At 36.6% G+C, this 22,088-nt stretch overlaps 1 protein-coding gene across 1 annotated transcript in view; it reads right to left on the reverse strand.

Moving 5' to 3' along the window:
- Positions 1–22,088, reverse strand: part of Uba2 (Ubiquitin-like activating enzyme 2) — a 368,774-nt gene that overhangs the window by 225,270 nt on the left and 121,416 nt on the right. The window contains exon 6 of the mRNA XM_090382009.1: positions 9,309–9,430. Coding sequence (XP_090238135.1) covers positions 9,309–9,430 — 122 coding nt within the window. The remainder of the gene's footprint in view (positions 1–9,308; positions 9,431–22,088) is intronic.

Consider the following 22,088-nt stretch of genomic DNA (forward strand, 5'->3'; position numbering starts at 1 on the left):
CCTCGTATTTGGTGGTGACGGGCTCGAACCCCGGTCTAATCAAGAAGTGTGTGCTACGCACTGCTGCTCCTTCCCACCTGGCTACGGAGGCACTAGAGGGGGCCAGCACTCACCCGGGACCAGAGACCAGAAGTTCATCCCCACAGTATAACAGGGAGGGAACACTGGAGTTGAACCAACTACACAATCTTAGTTCATGCCAGGACTATATATGCATCCTGCCTAAATACAGAAAATGGAAGCATCAATAAAGAGCTTTTTCAAGTTGGACATAGCCTCCTCTCTGAACTGTGCACAACCCTTTAGACAACTTTGGCCTTTTCTACGGGATATGATATGCAGAGAAGGATCCAGCCTCATTGCCTTGAGGAAGAACTTATAGGCTTTCCTCCATGTGTACCACCACTGTCTTCAAACACAGATCCACTCAGATACCCTCCCCATGGTTATGAATAGATTCTTGCTGACCCTGAAGAGCAGAATCAAAAGGGTAATTATGTCTAAAACTAGCAAACCAAGTACTTTAGGGTAGCATGTCACAGACCCACTGACCTGAACTGCCAGTGAATAACACCACCTCAAGCTATCCCTAATCTCCTTGGAGGGGGAGGGGTACCAACTGGCCCTGCTAGCCAGAGTGGAATTCCCCCATCGAACCACCTCATGCAAAACTTCTCCAGGAGACCACCCTTCCTTGTGCTTCCTTTGAACCAAACTATGTGACCCTAGAAGTAACGTCATTCAGGGATATAATGACATAAGACTCTTAGATAGGACCACTTTCCTATTTATGCTTGCCCTAGGAACACATATGGGAAAAATAAACATGAAAACCATCTCCTTTTTCCTCTTCCTTACAATTTCCCCTACTATCTCCCACATTTAATGCTTAAATTTCATTTTGGGGATCAATCAGATAAAAACAGCACCACCTAGAACTATGGGAAGCCAGAAGAGCAGTCTTCCAAGTGATTGCTGCTCCCTGATAATAAAGTGGCCAGCTGCCAGAAAACCAACAGAACCCAACTCCCCTGGGCACCAAACCCATATTAGACTCAAGTGAGTATGGTGTGTGTACTTTCTGTACACACCATACTTACAATACTCAAATTCTACATCTCACGTGTTTGAGTGGAACCATGCTTTTGACAGCCCTGTAATGTCCACCTGCTGTGACTTAATACTTCAAGTTCAAATTTATTCACTATTCCTCGCATTAGAGAACAATAAAGTATCCATAGGCTTGTTTTTGATCTTAATAACCCTAACAAATATATTTGTTTTTCTCCTGAGGATCCCCAGCATGCTTGTAATCTCTCCCCTTGATTTTTGCTTTTTAGGCTGCACATTCAAAAGGTAGAGCAAAAATCAATTTCACCATTGCTTCCAGTGCTGTTAAACTATTAGTTTGTGTATCTCCCAAATGAGAAGTTTTCTGACCCACCTAATACTTTCTCAATAGCATCGAAATAGAATGTGTGCAAATACTCTTGCACATATTCTACTTAAGTATATACTATCCATGTAAAATTTCACGCCTGTTAAGAGAGAGACAGATCATCCGAGAAAAATTCTACCCCATCAGCTATGCACCATCTCTCCAGGGCCAAACTAATTGGCAAGGCTCTCATCATATACCCTTTCCTTTTGTGTCTGGGCAAAATTCCACGTACTTTCAAAATTAATCCTAACTATTGACTTTTTTCTAGCATTACCTAGGGGGTAATGCCTCCATTTGAAACATCCATTGGATGCACTGCACATAGTTAACCAATTAACTGATTGATTGTTATTGATTAATTGATCCAATTGATTGATTGTTACCTGAAATTTATGCAGAATTTAGTCCATTCAGCTTCACAATTTATACACCAGCAGATGATTCCAATTCTGATATCTTAACAATTTTAAATTGGAAGTGTCAGAAGTCAGCTAATGTAATAAATTGGCTCCATGTAACTAATATAATAAATGGGCTTCAACTAGACTGATTCATTCAACAGTTAGATTGTTTCTTTACTTTGTTGGTTCTATTATTCATCTTTCAAAGATAAGGCATAAATTACAGGAGCAATGTTGCACTTTTAAAGATTTCTTTAATGTCTACCAAACTAGGCTAGAGAATCTGTCATAGTATCATTAGCAGAGGTCATAAAAGATTTTTCAATGTAATAAAATTCGTCAGCATTGAAATTTTAAAATAGGTGTAAAGCAATCTTTTGGGAGTAGATATCTGACTTAAACAAACATGGTAAAAAACTTTTCATCCAATGGTTATCATCTGCTTCTTTTAAGTGTAACTTAGCTAGTTTAATCTGCCAATCATATGTAACATGCTTCCAGAGTTCTAATCTTTGAAGAGTTCCATAATGAATGCATTTACAAAATAAAATGAAAGCACTTATTAAAATTATATTTAATATTTTTTTGAGTATTAGTATACATTTTGTCACCAGTCCTTTGCACCCCAAAATCAAATAAGCCACTAGCAAATTTAGGGACCTCCAAAAGCAAATTTTTCAGAATTTCATCAAAAACTTATTATAACAAAATTAAAAAACATAGATATAAATTTTCAAAAATTATAATATCATTAATATTAAGGTTATGGCTTCAAATATAGAGAAAATAAAAATTGGTATATTTCTGGGCACAGAATTGTATAATAATTAAACAAAAGGAATTAGTTATATTTATTAAATGAATAAAATAATTGCCAAATTATTTGGAATTGGAGAACTATCCTAGCCTTTCTTATTTTTGTGGCAAGCAGAATTTAAATTGTTAATGCAGTGGTCTTCAGATGAAGTAAAACAAACTTTGCCTTAACAAAAAGTTTCTGGTATTGCACCTTTTTTTTGAACAGATGTGTTTAAAAGTAGTCAAATACCAGGGAATTTGTTGTTAAACACAGCCCATGCAAAAAATTTCCTGTTTTGGCCTAAAAAGCTCCTGTTTTTCTCCTGCTTACAGTTACTATCTCCAGTTCGGTGCATTAACAAAGCACATTACATCTAATTTCAAAGGCTGGAGATCAGGTAACTGTAAGCAGGAGGAAAATAGTTTTTTGGAGTTTTTTTGGCCCAAAACAGGCAAAAAAATGAAAAAAATTTTTTTTGCATGGGTTGTATTTCTGCCATTAAAAACAATTTCACAATTACCATTAACGGACTAGAATTCAATTTCCAAACACAAGGTTTACTGCCAACAATACACTAACCCAGCTGAACATTGGCACAGCTAGGAGCAAAATGCACACTGCAAAATCTGACTAATGGGTGCCATCCAGACAAATATTGATATTTGCCTGGATAACTTGGTAAAATACTCAATGCCTTGAGGCACGGGAGCATTTTACCTACTATCTCCCTATTGTTATGCTACTGGCACAGATGGTAAAAATAAAATGAAAATATGTTAAACATATTATAACATCTAATAGGAATGCATCAACTGTTTATACTGAATATTTGAATTAAAATATGTTGTACCAATTTAAGTAATACTTTCTAAGAATGCATACTATCATAAATAGAGAACTATTGTATATCTGTGGTGAATACGCTGATAGCAAAAGTTAAAATACTCTCAAATTCTATTCATTTTAAAACATGTGGTCCAATATTCAGTACCTTTAAATCTGAGATCAAGTGAGTTAACAAGAACTTATGAAAAACACTAACATGCTTCAACTTGGCTCCTTGACAGCTTATGAGCAGAAAAGACTGTTTCCTTATTTTCACCTTTTATAATGTATCAGTTATTGTAGGCTATAATGCATCAAGCTCAAAGTTGTAACCTGGAATTTTCATTCTGGATATTTGTTTCCTAACTTATTCATATGAATTAATAGAGTGCACAGATATTATTGTCTCATAATACTGTGATTACGAAACACTTTAAATGGTAAAATAAGTTAAGTTAATCTAATTTTCTGTATAAATCTAAAACTAAAACACCTTATTTAAACTCCTTATCTGATAAGCACTCTTAGTGTGTATATTTCATCACAAAAATGTAAGTTTATAAAAAATGGACCCCATTCATATTGAAAGACTAAGCATTCAATCAGGAGGTGCTAAGCAGCTGTCAGAGTAGTACTGCAATTTCTACATTCTAAAAGGTGGAGAGTCTTCAGCTCTTAAAATATATGAATGGGTACGGAGGTAAATATGGTTTTCAGCATATGGTGCAAGGAAACCACAGGCTTTTGCTGAAAAAAAACACACAAAAAAAAATAGTAGATAAGAAAACACAAATTATATGCTTCCCTCCTCACACAAGTAAGCATCTAGTTGACCTTTGAATTTATTCAAACTGTCAGCCTCAACCACCTGCAACAGCAATTTGTTTCAGCTATATATTTCATAAATTGTACATTCATAATGTACTTGCTGGCTAAAAGAAAACTTCCTACAATCTAATATAAAACTAAAGCCCTATAACTTGAATTTATGACCCCTTTTTCTGGAATTCTTTAGAACAGTGTATAGTGTTAATTGTAATGTGGCTCTGGGGGTTCCCCACAACTTCGTGTCAAGCTATGTGATGAATACAAACTCTGTAAAGGCCAAATTTATGTAGGTTGTGTTTCTGCTGGTTATGTTGTTCATCCAGCCTCTTAGCCTAAGGGCTTGTGTTTTCACACAAAAACCTCTAGTTTACCATGCAGCACCATGAGGAGGCAGGCCGGCAGTAGGGAATATGAAGCACTGGCAGGGCAAACTCTGTAGTAGCCAAGGATACAGACAGGGAAAGCCCAGTAAAAAAAAAAAAAAAAATAGATTATAAAGGGAGTAGTGTGGAAGATAGGAAGTGGGAGAGGAATAAAGTGGTAGAAGGATAGAGGATGCAGTAGTGAAGGTGCATGCCTGATTGAAAGGGCAACAGAATGGGGGGGGGGGGGCAGATCAGGAGATGCCCACCCTGCTCTGCAGGCAAGTGAAGAACAACCAATCCAGGTAGTAGGACTGAAAGATCATAGAGAAAGGGACCCCTAAATCTTATTTCAAATACCTTTTGTCCAAAGTTAGTGAAGGCTTTGTAGTTCCTTTCTTCTATTATGAAAAGGTGTTCTTGTCCCATTGGAAGGGGCCAATTTGAGATATTAACTGGGTTCTATGGATTTCATAAATTGTACATTCATAAAGAATGTGTGCCAGTCTCCACTCTTGCCACATTTACAGTTGAGATCATCAGTCAGCCCTAAGGAAGTTAATTTTCCCTTCAGGGAGCAGTGACCTGTCAAAATAAAGGTTGGAATCCAGGGGCATACCACTTTGGTGGCTTTGGACTAACCACAGCCACCTGTGGTAAGACTCAAAAGGCTACTTCCAAATAAAGTGGGAAAGCACCAGCCAGCACCTGCAGTATCAGTGTGCTCACAGTGCAGCATGCTCTGGTGATAATGAGAAGCATTGTCCTCTGTATTGTTTCTAATTTATTCCTGTTTCTAACTGTCTGTACAGGTGAACCATGCACTAACTCTGCAGGTTAGAACAGGTAGGAACACTGCACAGTATATGATTTCCAGAGACATTCCTTTGAGCACCCAGTCTGCTCTACTGATCCTGGCAATCATGGCTGCAAAATTTCTCACTTTCTTTGCCAAATATGTCAAGTGGGGGTGGAAGGTTAATTTTGAATCAAAAACGATCCCTAGATATTTAAGCTCTGATACCATTTTTACAGTTCTTCCATTAATTTTAATTTGTAGGGAGTCTCTCAATAGGTTTCCTTTCAAAAGTACAGATTTAGTTTTTTGCAGTGATATCCTGAGCATGTGCATTTGTGCCCACTCCTGCAGTTGTATGAGGGTGGCATTTGATCTTTACTCTACATCCACTCTTGTGTTTTCTTTTACAAGGAGAATCAAATCATTTGCAAAGGCTGGGCTTTCACCCGGGCCCAGATCCAAGGCCAAAAATTCATCTAGAACAATTGTCCAGAAGAAAGGCCTGAGGACTGAACCCTGCAGGCAATCTTTATTCACAGGGCGTGTCAATTCCTGGAACCTTGTGCAAACTGACACACTTCTGTCTTTCAGGTAGCTGTTGATCACCTGATAAAGGTTTTGTGGGACATTTGTCTGGTGGAGTTTTCTTAGGACACTATGCCATCAAAGTGAATCAAATGCAACAGCAAAGTCTAATGCAGTTGCCAACATAGATTTTTCCTCTGTATTCTTTTACATAATCCTGTTATGGTTCTAAGATGAACACTCTTTATGAGTTAACTCTTTCCTTGGATTTCCAATTTCCTCAATAAATTTAGTAAGTTGTAACTGTGATTGAGATTTTTGAATTATTTTGTTTTGTATATAGAAATATCTAGTGAAGGTAGTAAACTTGGCTGTTTGACTAGGAGACAGATTTGGAATGTTTACTGTGTAAAATTGCAAGTTGAAATATCATTATAAAATGTCTTGTGGAGGCAGTAAATCAGTCTGTTTCTCTCAAGGCTTGATTATGGATGTATATATTTTGTAAGATGTAAATTTTGCCTTTCTTTTAGTTTACTTATGATCTTCTCTCTTCATCTTCCAGGGAATACCTCTTTTCTTTATCCCCTTCTTTTTATCTCCTTCCTTCCCTCCCTCCCCATTTCCCATACTTCTCAAGCTATCTTCCTGCTCCTATTCTTATTGGGGTTTTCAGAATTTTCTGAAATTCCTCTATGTGTCACCTCCTGGATTGTAGTCCCTGGTGCACCTCCTCGTGGCCAAGGTTGGGAGTCAGGGGACCAGGTGTACCCCGCCCGCTAGCTGCAAAGTTGCCAGGTGCCGGCACCCAACACAACACACATACTTACACATCTACATACATACACTTGCCGGCCTTGGCTTTGCCTTTCAGATGCTACTGCGGCTTATAGGGGAAACCCTGGAGACTGCAATCAAAACAAACATACCTTGATCTTATATTCTTTACTGCTGTCAGTATAATGCATGGTATCCTCCATACAGTTGACCTGCTTGAAACCGATTGTTTGTGTGATAGCTTGCTTCTGTATAATAAATCAATATTCTGTTATAGATTAATTTTTCATATACTTTGCCCATTACTGGGAATAGAGCTATGGTTCTAGAGGACTTAAGATCAGTGGGAGGTTTCTTGGGGTTCTTTAATATGAGCCATATTTTTTTTCATATTTTGGGGAAATTTCCCTCTGTCAAACAGTTTGTATAAATTTATAAGTTTGTCTGGTGCTATTTCAGTCAATTTTTTAATGATTTCAACTACTAGGTCAAGTACTGGGCTTTTGTTTTTAGTTTTTGTCAAGGCCACCTGTTATTCTTCTATTGTAAATAGAGGCTCTATGTTGGCATTTTCATAGTTTGAGTTTTCCTTAATGTCATCATTCTGGACAGGAGAATAATCCCCAGCCTCGGTAGTGTAGTGTCAAGGTATGGTGTCCAATATGTTAATAGACTCTGCCAAACACAGGGCTGGGGTTCAGTCTGGTTTAACTATTGTTTCTATAACACCTCATCTTGGCAGCTTGTTGGTAAGCATCCTATACATGACTCCCCAAGGGTCAGCATTTCCAGATGTTCCCACCAAGTGCCGACAGGATTCTTTTTTCTTTTCTCTAATGAGGACTGTGTAAGAGAGTTCTATAAGAATCTCTCAGTGTATTCTCAGAGAGCCAAGATGTTCTGGCTCTCTGAGAATTCCACCTTCATTCATTTTACTAATTCCTCTCAGAGCCTTATAGACCTCGATTAGGTCACCTGAGGTGCCTGGTTGCCAAGCTCTGTAAGCCACATAATTGGAGTCTTTGCTCATACGATCATCCTTCTGCCTGTCTTTGAACCCTTTCAAGAAGCTCGATATCTTTTTTCAGATGAGGTCTCCATACTTGAACACAGTATTCCAATTGTGGTCTTACAATTGCCTTGTACAGTGGGATTATGACCTCCCCATCCCTACAGGATAGCGTTTGATAAATCATTGATAGGACACCATGGGCTTTACCGACTGCCTATTTACACTGTTCGAAAAACTTCATATCTGCCCATATTGTAACTCCCAGATCCCTTGCCTCCTTCACTGTTTTTAATTCAATCCCACCAAGTATATAATTTATTTGTGGGTTGCTATTCCTCAAGTGTAAGATCTTCATTTAGCAGCACTAAACTATAGCTGCCACTTCTGATCATCTTTGAAGTCCGTTCAAGTCATCCTGAAGGAGTGCTGCTTGGCACTGATCATTAACAACTCTGCCAATCTTTAAGTCATCTGCAAATTTTGACATCACATCTTCTATCCCTTTGTTGATCTCATTTATGAAAATGAGAAACAATGGTGGGCCAAGAACCGATCCTTGAGGGACCCCACTCCTGACATTACTCCAATGTGAAGAATATCCATTAATCACAACCCTCTGCCCTACAGCCATCCATCTTGGAATCTTACCAATATCCCAACCTGTTCAAGTTTATACAGTAACCTCTCATGAGGGACTGACTCAAATGCTTTGCTAAAATCCAAATAAACTGTCAAAATTATTCCCTAAATCCAGCTCATGAGTAACTGTGTCAAAATAGACTACTAAGTTAGTTAAAGCATAATTTATCCTTAAAGCCACATTGTGTGTCCTTCAGAATGCCATATCTATCTAAATATCCCTGAATTGCACTCTTAGTCATTGCCTCTAAGATTTTTCCTACCACTGAAGTCTGTAGAATTGCTTCACTCTTAGAAATGCTTTTATGTATTGGTAATACACTGGCACTTCTCCAATCCAAAGGAACCACCCGAGTCCAAAGATGCCCTCATAATTAACTTCAATGGTTCGATACAATGGCTCTCCCTCAAAACTAAATGGTATACGTCAAACTCCGGGAGCCTTACTTTCCTTTATGCTCAAAAGCTTTTCTAATAAAAAATCATCTGTAATTACAACATCACTAATATCATATGGTTCAGCCTTACTCGCACAGCCTCTTCTCAGCATGAAGGAGTAGACAGATGCAAAGAACCTGTTCAACTGATTCACAACTATGACAAGTACTAAGTCAGACATGATTACCTCTTTACTTTATGAAGACTAGGGTACCATAAAGAGATCTGTCATTTGATGAGTAGGATGGACTATGCACAACGCATATATATATATATATATAGATAATAATATAGACACATATAGAGAAATAAAAAGATGACACTGAGATTTGTGTTCCAGGTTGCCATTTAGTTATTCTGAGATATTACTGATGCCTTGGGATAATTGTCTGTATATTTTACTAATTTCTTAAGTGTGCAGAATGAATGCATTTATATATTTATACTATCTCATCTACTCACTTAAACAAATGTTTGGCCCAAATTACACAATGTATAGGCTCAGATGGCGTATTTCGAATTGTGCAACCTGGAAAATTTTTCTCTGTTCCTTTTGGCTGACATTCATAACATTCGGTTGTGCCCTACAATAACAAAATAAGTAAGGTTTAGATCTCTAAAATATCTTAAAACTTATAAGCAAATGAACAATAACAATTAAATGAATATATAAAATGCTAATCTGAAATCAGAAAGAAAAAAATATTGGTATCTTAACAAATCTAGATATCAAAACTAAGTCAAGACAAAAATTACTGGTACTCCATAATTGCATTCTAACACAAGTGTCCAGCATAATTTTTTTCACTTCTGCTCTTCACCTTCCTCCTTTAACATCAATATTTCCAAGCTTGTGAGTGGGTGTATAAAATGCTTTAGTTTGAAGCATTTTATACACTTAAACCTTTTTCCTTGTACTTCTGAGGTCATAGAGACCTGGTGTAGGGAAATGAAAACATGAAGCAAAGTAAATATTATATTATATAAAAACAGAAACAAAGCCAGTATAAAAAGATACATTATAATAATGATAAGGTAGAAACTGCTTGTAATTAGCAAGCAAACAAAAATTGACTCTACAATAATAAAAACAACAGAAACATTATCTTTTGCAATAAGGGCAATATGTGACACGAACTTTACACAAATAATAACTGCAATGCAGCATGCCATACTAATTTTGTTGTCACAACATGAAGGGGAAAATTTGCTTTGGGCGCATTTACTGAGAGCAGGAGATCCTGACAGTGTACCTCTTACAATGGCAGCAACTTGATCGGTTCTGGGATTTTATTTTTTCTCAGGGTAATCCATTGAGTTATCACAAGCATGATTGTACAATCGTCAGTTGGAAGATGAAGAAAGATGTTGCAGTAGTTAAAGGTAAAGGCACGGGTTATAACTTCAGAAGAGGGGACTTTGACAGTTTAAGGTAAATATGGCATCTGTGAAATGGGCTAATTTCCAGGGAATGGCAAATATACTTCAATTATGGAATTTCAAAGCAAAAATCACAGAAGCTGTGAATGCCTACATACTTTTAGGAAAATATTGCACAAGGAGGATGCTGAAATGGATGAATGCAGAGCTGGCTGGTCAAATAAAGCAGAAAAAGATGGGACAGTTATAGAGCAATGAAAAGTATTGAATCCCACAACAGATATAAGTTGATCTGTAACAGCACCACAAATATGATCAGGGAGACCAAGTCTGCATAAGAGAAAGCTAAGAGAGAAAAAGTTGCAAAGCTATCTGGTGTAGTTACCAAAATTAAGACAGTGTCATTGGCATGCAAGTCTGTGCTTGTTTGTTTGTTATTTGGTTTTTAGGAGCATTAGCAACTAAGGCCATATTGCTCAGGGGATATGCAGTGGTCATTTCCTGACCTTTCCGCATCCTCGTATTTGGTGGTCACGTGCAAGTCTATGCACTGTATAATTCATCGTGAAGCTTTAGCTGCAAGAAATATGCCATTTAATCTAAAAAAAAGGTTCTAGATGAAGCAGTAAAGACAATGAATTTTATTAATTCTCTAGTTCTTAATTCCCAATTATTTAACATTTTTTGCAATGAAAGTGGGAAGTGCTCATAAAAAACTGTTATTCTACACAGAAGTGAGGTGGCTTTCTCGAGGAAAGGTCCTTCGTCTTTTTGAGTTGTGCTCTGAAAGTATATAATTTTCTTCAATCAGAAGATCCCAAAAAAAAAAAAAAAATAAAAAATAAAATAATTTCTTGAATGAAGAGTGGTTATTCAGACTAGCTTATTTAGCAGATATTTTTTCCTGATTGAATGACTAGAAACTGAGTTTGCAAAGAACAACTAGTATAGAGTGATTCCAGTGATAAAATTAATGATTTTAAAAGAAAATTAAAACTAACAGAAGAGCAAGTATTAAAAAAACAATATAAGCATGTTATTTGCACTTCACAATTTTATCCAAGAAAATAATATATCTATGATCAAAAATGTGACTTACTACATCCACAAACATATAAAATCTTTGAACACAAGTTTTGAAAAATATTTCCAGGAAGGTTTTGCAGTACAGAACTGGATTAGGAACCCTTTCGCATAATCGAATGAGATCCCAGAAGATGTGATGTATGTACAAGGAGTCATTCACAGATTAGTATCTGATTGGGGCATTTTAATGGTAAAGTTTAAGAGTTCAAATAAAACAAAATTATGGCTATCCATCCGCCAAGAATATCCCCTACTTTCTGAGCAGGCACTGTAAGTTTTAATGCCATTTAATTCAACTTACTTGTGTGAGGCTGGATTTTCAGTGATCACTACAATGAAAAATAAACATAGAACTTCGATGAATATATTGAATCAGATCATCGACTGAAACTGACACTAATCAATCCAGATATCCATTCGCTAGTAAAAGCAAAACAGATTCAAAATTCAAAACAGAAACAAAAAAATTCAAGTAAAGAGGAAAATTATGTTTAAACCACATGTTATGTGAAAATATAAAAACCTCATTTATAAACTTTATTTTCTTAATTAATAAATGTTTTTCTGTTTTTAGTAGAATAGCTTGGTTTTGCTTACCCAATTATTTATGTGACTTTTCAAAACAGACTTATGTACTCATTAACACACCGGTACGCCATAAGATACCAATGTGGTTAACCGGTACACAGGCTTATAAAAGGTAGGGAACTCTGTTCTAGATCATTCTGTGAAAGTGACAACATTTCATACTCAAAATAAAGATTGATAAATTCTATCAGGCAGAAAATGAACTTGCTGTTTCTTAGGATGTTGATGGTCTAATAGTAGCAATGAACATGAGGCACATTCCCGAAGAATGCCGACTATTTATAGATGCATCTAAGGTTAGCCTTAAGGCAGTGTTATTACAAAATGGAAATATGCTGCCTTCAATACCTCTTGCACATGCCATCCACAAAAAACAAAAAAAAAAATGCAAACATGAACATCCTCTTAGTTGTACACTATCAGAAGTATGAGTGGCAGATATGTGGTGATTTAAAGGTAGCTACAATTACACTAAGTATTGTTGCTTTCTCTGCGAGTGGGATAGTCGTGCCAAGAATACACACTACAAGAAGAGCAGTTTACCTCAATAAAAATCATTAACACCTGGAATGAAGAACGTAGAACCTCTGGAAGATCTAAATAAAGTTGTTTCCCCCACTCCACATCAAACTGGGGCTTATGAAAAATTTCATGAATGCTTTGGAAATCAGTCCTGCATTCACATACTTGTAAGTGAAATTCAAGACTTGGTACACAGGAAATTAAGACAGGCATTTTCACTGGCCCACAAATAACACAACTTTCCAAAGACAAACAGTTCGAATGTGTCCTCAGTGACAGTGAGAAATCAGAATGGAAAGCCTTTCAAAATGTTTCGACTGGTTTTCTAGGCAATGTTAAAGCTAGCAACTACAGGAAACTTGTGGACGATCTCATTACTTCTTACGAAAAACTGGTATGCAACATGTCATTGAGGATGCATTTCTTGCACTCACACCTTGATTTCTTCCTGCCAAACTGTGGTGCCCTCAGTGCCAAACATGGTGCTGTCATGTTAGCCAATTATTATTGGTTGGTCAAAAGAGATGCTCCCAAAGCTGAATACAAGTGAAAGGCAGAAAGTCCCATGTTTGTTACAGATGTGTTCATAGCTATATCTTACTGCCATATGCATTAAAAAGAAGAAAAAAAAAAAAAAAAAAAATACCCTGTATAAATATAAAAACTACTTTTTTCGAAAACAAGATCCGATCTGCCGTTTTATGCACTATTTCCGTGTTTAGCATCAAAAATCTATAAAGTAAACTTACTTTCATGCCTGTAACAAGATTAAATACAAAATTTATTGTTGAGTGTAATCGGTGCCCAGCAACACTCCTTCAGGATGACTTGAACGGACTTTGAAGATGGTCAGAAAAGTGGCAGCTATGTTTTAATGCAAATGCAAGGTTTTAAATTTGGGGAATTGCAACCCACAAATAAATTACACACTTGGTGGGGTTGAATTAAAAACAATGGAGGAGGAAAGGGATCTGGGAGTTACAATAGAGGCAGATATGAAGTTTTCTGAACAGTGTACACAGGCAGCTAGGAAAGTCCATGGTGTCCTATCGATGATTTACTGAACACTATCCTGTAGAGATAGGAAGGTCATAATCCCACTGTATAAGGCAATTGTAAGACCAGATTTGGAATACTGTGTTCAAGGATGGAGACTTCATCTGAGAAAAGACACTGAGCTTCTTGAAAGGACCCAAAGTTGGGCAACTCGAATGGTGAGATTGGCAGAAGGACAGCCGTATGGGGAATAACTCCGATTATGTGGGCTACAAGCTTCACACCAGGCAACTAAGAGGTGATCTTATTGAAGTTTATAAGGCTCTGAGCGGGATTAGTAAAATGGATGATGGTGGAATTCTCAATGTTGCAAAGAATTCCAGAACTAGGGGGTAGAAAGGTAGATTGTAGGAAGTTTTCTTTTAGCCAGTGAGTTGATTGCTGGAAGAGGTTGCACATGCAGGTAGTTGAGGCTGACAGTTTGAATAAATTCAAAGGTCTAGTGGATACTTACCTGTGTGAGGAAGGAAGCATATAGTTTGTTTTCTTATCTGCTTTGATGAGGGGTGTTGTTTTTTTTTTCAGTGCAGCAAAAGTCTGTGGGTTCCTTGCACTATATGGTGAATATTATTACTTCCCTAATTCTTCTATGAATATTCTTCTCTTGTGCAAAATATTCTGTTTTCACTTTGAATTAATTTTTATCCACAAAATAAATGCATTGTAAGCAGTGATGTCAGACATGTTGTAAAATATAATCACGTGCCAACCAACGATTAGTTTTTCTTCTGTAACTATAGGTTCCAATAAGCTGATCTAAACTGTCAACAGCTCCTTTTGTGGAATTATAGTCCAATATCATTTGCTGTTTTCTATCATTCTAATCGCTTATCTGGTTGTTATGGTGCATCATACTCATAAGAATAAGGTTCTTGTTTTTCTTAGCAAAATCAACCACTACAGTATCTGGAGGAAAATAAAAGGTAGAACTAAACTTCCTTCTTCGTCTTTATCACGGTTATTTCAGGTTTGTTTTTTCCTAACAGCACCCAATTGATAAGATATGAAAAAGTTATGTTATTCATAATGTCAGGTCTAACACTATATGCAAACTTTCATATTTTTCAGAGCTTCTCCAAGTATTTTTCCTGTATATACCTGCATTATTAGGGCATAGGAATTATTAGGGTATCAAAATATGGACTCTCTGTATATCACAGAGAGTCCATATTTTGATACCATACTTAGCTGGATATTTCTAGGATAATAATCCTTTGAAAGGGCACCATCCACTAAAACCTACAAGCTGTCCATCAACAGTTACATTTTCACCTGGGTTGTATAACTTTGGAAGGACATCGAGCCACTTCTCCCATAATTCTCTTATCACAACTAACTTGTCTTTTTCTTTTCTTTCTACATGTTCAGTTTTATTATCAAAGTGTAAGATGCGTGATATGTGACATTGTTGCATGAAAAATAGGTCTAGCTGTCTCTGAATCTCACAGACTTAGTTGATTCGCCACATGACTTATAAACACCAGCCAACAATAACAACCCCATACAAACTTGCAATGTGATGTCATCTAGGTCTTCCCAGTTGCTGCTGTACACTTTTCTCCCTTCAATGTTACGCATATTCAAAAGAATTTTTACAAGATTAGGTCCCATGATAAGCCAAAAATGCATTCTTCATATCCTTTATTCTCAAAGTGGCATATGTGGTCAGACTAGGAATAGTTATTATATTAAAAGAAGTTGTTCATCATGTTGAGAAAACTGTTCTGTCATCCAGTGTATAATTTTATTCTTTGATTGAACTGATCTCTCTGCTTGCACAGCTTGCCCTATATTGTCACAGTCCATGGTATTGTAAAACTGTCACAGTACATGGTATTGTAATCTCCTTCTGAAGGTTCGTAATCATAGTCTTCACTTGTGGTGCTTGCTCATCCAACCTTCAGAAAAAAAAAAAAGATATTCCCCATGATCATCAGAATCACTTGCATTTGCATGTATTATTTCGGCCAGTCATCATCAGTAAGATAAAAATCTTGCCATTTTTTCACTATTATAAAACCAGTAAAAAAAAAAAAAAAAAAACTAAATATTTACTTATATGAAAAGTAAATGAAAGCAAATATGGAATATACATTGTGCAGGATTTCCATTTATGTTTGCATAAATGCATGCACAGACATGTCCAAGCTCATACAAAAAGTTGCAGAAACTTTTCAAATTCTGACTATGAGCATATTTTGTGGTAAACATGCTTATGATAGTAGAAACAGTCTATTCTATCATAAAATTGCTTAGAATTTCATTTAAATTTAACACTAAAAAAAAATTTTCCATATCAGGTCATACTGACCTGAAGACAGTATATGTAACAAATGTTAATTATACAAAAATTGCAAACTATTTTTCCTAAAATAAGAATTTACCTGAGAAATAAAATCATGCCAGCATATTAATAACAGAAAAAAAAAAAAAATGTTAAAAATTATAATGATACAAAAGTGGTGTCCGCTACAAATACGCAAAATTTTATTATTATTATTATTTTTTTAATTATTAATTACGATTGTTCAAGAAGCATTATAACAAAATGTTAATAAGGAAAAAAAATTAAAATAAAATAAAAAAATACATGCACTTAAATATCATTTCTCGTCATATGGACCCAAGGAGAACAGCAGGGTTAAATACACTAATTCTTCTTTGCTCATGGACCTTATGTTCCATATATCACCCTTTCAGACGGGAAACAAAAAACATATGATGCCCTTTTTATTTTTGACTCATGCCGTCTTCCTCATAATTTTTGTCACTTTACTCCATACAGCTCAGGATAACTGCTTGTGCATCCAACCATCTATGCATTTTTATTTCTGCCCTTCTAAACTGTCTTTTTATCATTTCAAAGGTTAATGTTTGAAAAACTGATCAAATTAATGTTTTATTCAATTTTTATTCCTGCCCTTCTAAACTATCTTTTTAATGTTTAAAAATTGATCAAATTAATTGATATGAATTGAAATGAAATGAATTAATTAATCAAATTAATGAAACTAGTTGTACCCAGTGTAACATACACCATCAGATCTTAAAGGTTATTAAATATGAACATATTTCATTTATTCGTTCATAAATTTCATTATAAACAATTAAAAATTTCATTCTTCTCAGATACAACACTTAATGAGTGCATTGATCTAACTCTTCAGAGACCAACATAGTTGCCCGTGACTGAACCCAGGTTTCGGAAGGTATAAGCATATTCTTTCAAAAGTCTGTCCCTGTGACTTGTTGATGGTCAATAAAATGCTAAATGTATAGGAAACTGTCTTCTTTTGAATTTGAAAGGCATATATTTGTATTGTTTGTTTAGGGATTTATTAGGAGCATCGGCAACTATGGCCATAATGTGCCGGCATATTTGTATCAGATCGAATAAGAGGTATCCGTGGTATAGAACAGCATCTAAGTTCAATCCATCTATTATGCGAGCATCTTCGATGTGCTTTTGTAGACGCGTAATTATCAATCTTGTTCCATTGCAGAGTCCTCTGAGGGCATAAGATTCCATAGTGGCATGATTACAGCACCTACTTTCAGTTTTAGCTTGTGGGAAAGCATTCCTGTTGGCATTAAGCTGTTGAGAAATTCTTCAGGGTATGCCAGATGCTCACTTGGTTCATCGCTTGCTACAGTATCCACACTTTTGTAAACAGCCACTTCTTGGGGAATACAGTCTAACACTTGGTTGTTCAGTTCCAAAGAATCCTCATTTGTAACACAGTATTGCTCTGCCTTTGAGTTGCTGAGCTGTAACAGTGTTAAAATTAATGTCACAATAGAGTTGTTCTACAGGGTCTTGTGTGTTTGAAAAACAGGTTGTAGGCAAACTTATAGTTGCACCACTTCTTCCATCGCCTACTTCTAATAGCCAGTCTGAAAATTCCTTCTCGGTTGCTATTGTTCGCATATTACGTGTAAGTTTCAGTACATGGAATTGGGTTCATAGCCTATGTTTCTTTACACAACTGGCAACTGTTAGAGAACTTGAGCCTCGTAGCATCACCAGTAGAACTTGCCTGAAGTCTTCACTTAGTAGTATAACTTTTCCCTCCAAAATGGCACAAAAGGTGATAATAGTTGTACACGTTGCCACTAATGATATTAAGAGTAGGAGACCAGCGGAATTACTTAACAAGTACAGGTCACTGTTAAAAAAAGCCGTGAAGTAGGGTTGAATTTGAAAGTGTCTGCAATTCTGCCCAGGCACGATAGGAGGGAATATATGATGAGAGCCTTGTCGATTAATTCGGCCCTGGAAAGATTGTGTAAGGGGTAGAATTTTTTTCAGCCTGGAGAGATTGCTTCTACAGAGATGGCATACACTTAAATAGAAAGGGTGCAAGAATATTTGCCGATGCTATCGAGGAAGTGTTAGGTGGGTCGGAAAACTGCTAGCTTGGGGGGAGACAAAGACTAATAGATTAACAGTAGCCACTGGCAGAGGTGAAGGAGATTCTATTGGAATGAGCAGAAGCCTGAAAAACAAGATGCAGGATATTTCAGAGACTGCTGGAAGTCATTGCGGTACAAGTAAACACATGGGTTGTGTTAGGGTAGCTAAGAATAGAAACAGGTGCATGTATACTTGTGTGTACACCAATGCTAGGAGTTTAGTAAATAAATTTGATGAATTTGAGGTATTGCTCAAAACATCAAAGGCAGATATTGTTGGGATATCAGAGACGTGGTGTTACACAGATATAAGGAATGCAGAACTGGAATTTGGGGAGTACGTCTACAGAAAGGATAGGAAGGGAGGAGGGGTTATGCGATTAGTTAAAAAACACACAAAATCCAAGGAAGTGAAGCCAGTCGACATCGATGGACAGGGCAGTGTCGAGTCAGTTTGGGGTGACATAAGCATAGGTAAATCAAAATTGAGAGTAGGAGTGTGCTATAGGCCTAATGACTCTGATGAGTATAATAAGATACTGTACAGGGAAATAGAATGGGCCAGTAAATCAGAGTCTTATAATGGGGGATTTTAATTTCCCAGATATTGACTGGAATTTGTGGGTTGGTCACTCACACACTAGCAAGGCTTTTGGGATTTATTGGATGATTGTTTTCTACACCAGCATTTTTGGGAGGCAACTAGAGGGAGTAATACTCTTGATCTGATTATCAGTAGTGATTCTTCATGCATTAAGAATCTGCAGATAAAGGAACCACTAGGTGGCAGTGATCACAGTGTGCTGAAGTGGGATTTACTCAAGGAGGTAACTACCATCAGAGGTAAAGGGAAGGGTTTTTGCTTTCGTAAAGGCGACTATGATGGTCTGAGACAGTATTTAAATTCTATACAGTGGGACCAACTGATGATGTTACCAACAGCAAATTCAAAATGGGAAGCATTCAAGGAACTAATCTTGGAAGCTACCAGGCTTTACACACCAACCAAGAAATATTGTTCAAGGTTCAGGCCTAAATGGTTGTCAGATGAACTAATGAGACATATGGCAGAGAAGAAAAATGCATGGGATACATACAAATATATGGGTGACATGGAAGCCTATGATAGATATAAGGTGGTCCGTAACCAAGTCACAAAGGAGATTAGGCAGGCAAAGGCAGATTATGAGAAATCCTTGGCAAAGGATGCAAAGAAAAACAGAAAAGAGTTCTTTACCTATTTAAACTCAAGAAGGAAAGGGATGAATCAAATTGGTCCACTGGATGTTGATGGTTCAACAGTTGAGGATCCTGCTCATTTGGCTAAAAATCTAAACAAGTATTTTGCATCTACATTCACACATGAGGAATTATTCAGGAAGGGGAATGTCGTAGGTGAGTAAACATTGGCAGTGAGCTAGATGATTTTCTAATAACTGAGAGGAAAGTGGAGGAGAAATTGTTGAGGATAAACATAAAAAAGGCACCCGGGGTGGATGGGATCTATCCAGTTATATTAAAGAAGGCAGCAAAGGAAGTAGGCAAACCCCTGGCCATAATTATGAGAGCTTCTTTGGACTCAGGGGAGGTACCCATGGACTGGAGATCTGCAAACGTGAACCCCAATTCACAAAGGAGGATCAAAGGCTGACAAGTAATTATAGACCTGTTAGTTGAACTTCGGTTCCAGGAAAATTAATGGAGGCACTGGTTAAAGAAGCACTGCAGGATCATCTGGATAAGAATTCAGTTATAGCTCAGACACAGCATGGTTTTGTTAAGGGCAGGTCTTGTCTGACCAATTTGATTGGATACTATGATGTAGTCACAAAAGAACTGGATGCAGAGAATAACTTTGATATTATATACAGGCATACCTCGATTAACGAATAGGATGCGTTCCACGAAATTACTTCGTTAACCGAAACTTCGTTTTCAGAGGTAAAAATACTATGGCCAGAATAGGGATACGTTCCTACGTAAAGAAAATGAAAACTTTTTTTCGAACAAAGAAAAGTTTTATTAAATAAACAGTCAACTTACATACAAAGTGAAATCACATTTTAAAATATGAGGTTAAAGTTGATTGTTTATGCTTTTTTTCTCTTTCATTTAACAATTGCCTATACGGAGTTATTGCATTTAACACTGATCGCTTAACTATAACACTTCTTCCTAAATCAGGATCATTTTCACTAAAAAAATTTAAAACGTTTTCAATGTCATTTAAGCACCTTTTTAAATCTTTGGTTGTTAACACTTTTTCGGCAGGAACTTCTTTAACTTCGCCTTCATTATCTTTGTCTTCGTTGCTAACAAGGTTTTCTAAATCTTCCACTGAAAAACCATCATCTTCTGCATTCAATAAATTTCTAACATCCTCTTCATCGACATTTTCGAAACCTATTGATTGAGCCATCTGGATAACTTCATTTCTAATTTCTTGGATGTTATTTTCTTCTTCTAGTACAACTTCTGGCCATATTTTGCGCCAAACTCCATTTAAGCATTTCTTAGTGACTTCTTTCCAAGAACTATCAATGTTTTCAATTGCGTTTTTAATGGTGTAGTTTTTCCAAAAAGTTTTAACTGTCATTTCCTCTTTATCCTCTAGTTCAGGTAAATTGCTTAAAATTCGACGCAGATAATAAGCTTTAAATGATGCTATTACTCCCTGATCCAATGGTTGAATCAGGAAAGTTGTGTTTGCTGGAAGAAACACAACTTTGACAGGAATGCATGTGTCCAACATGTTAAGATCAGTAGGATGTCCCGGAGCATTGTCTAACAACAAAAGAGCTTTTTCTTCAAAGTTGTTTTTTTTGACAATACCGTTTTACTCCAGGACAAAAGTGGTTAACAAACCAATCAGTAAATAACTCCCTGGTAACCCACGCTTTTCTATTTGCTTTCCATATTACAGGTAAATTCATTTTTATGTTACCTTTTAACGCCCTCGGATTTTCTGAATGGTAAACTAATAACAATTTTAATTTATAATCGCCAGAGGCATTTGATCCAAAGAGTAACGTTAAACGGTCTTTGGCTGCTTTGAACCCAGCAGCTGATTTTTCTTCAATAGAAATGAAGCTTTTTGTTGGTAGCCGTTTCCAGAACAAACCGCTTTCGTCAACATTGAACACCAAATTTGGTGGAAAATTTTCACGTTCAATTATTTCCTTTAGTTTTTCTGGAAACTTATTTGCAGCTTCTCTTGTTAATTTTACAGTATGAATCCTGGCCCGTTTTTTTAAATTTCTCGAACCAACCACGAGAAGCCCCAAAGGTTTCCGTAATTTCTTCAGTTTGTTTAGATTTCAGGTGATTAAACAAAAATAATGCTTTTTCTTGAATGACCATTTGACTTAAAGGCATATGACGTTGTGACATATCATCTATCCACAAACTTAACATTTTCTCCATTTTTTCTAAAATTGGATTCCTTAAGCGAGTTAATTTTGCCGCTGTAACATCTGTACAATTCTGAGCAGACTGTTTTATTTTTTCTGATTGACTTAGTATGGTTGTTAAAGTTGATTGCGCTAATCCTAAAGAATGTGCCACATCGGATTTTCTTTCGCCGCTTTCAACACGTTGTACGATATTTAGTTTAGTTTCCATAGAAATTGCTTTTCTTTATGTTAAATGGGGCTTGAAATTGCGGACTTCGTTATATCGAGGCTTCGTTATCAGAGGTAACGTTAACCGAGGTATGCCTGTATTTGGATCTTAGAAAGGCTTTTGATACTGTTGCGCATGGAAGACTGCTGCACAAATTGGAGCAGTGTGGCATTGGAGGCAAATTGCTGCTATGGATAAAGGGATGGTTGAGTGGCAGAAGACAGAGTGGTAATCAATGGACACTGCTCAACGTGGACTAATGTTATTAGTGGAGTTCTTCAGGGTTCAGTGTTGGGTCCATTGTTGTTTTCTGTATTTATAAATGATATTGATGATGGTATTTCAAGCTTAATGTCCAAGTTTGCAGACGATACAAAGGTTGGCAGGGTTGTTAAGGACACTACTGATGCTATGCTGCTGCAACAGGATCTGGAAAGGTCCAGCAGATGGGCTGAGAGGTGGCAAATGAAGTTTAACATTGACAAATGTAAAGTAGTACATATGGGAAACAGTAACCCCAGATCAACGTATCAACTCTGTGGTACTACGCTGACAGTGGTAGAGAATGAAAAGGAC

This window comes from Mastigoproctus giganteus, chromosome 9 (assembly GCF_048544385.1).
Source record: "Mastigoproctus giganteus isolate SK-2022 chromosome 9, ASM4854438v1, whole genome shotgun sequence".
Lineage (NCBI taxonomy): Eukaryota > Metazoa > Arthropoda > Arachnida > Uropygi > Thelyphonidae > Mastigoproctus > Mastigoproctus giganteus.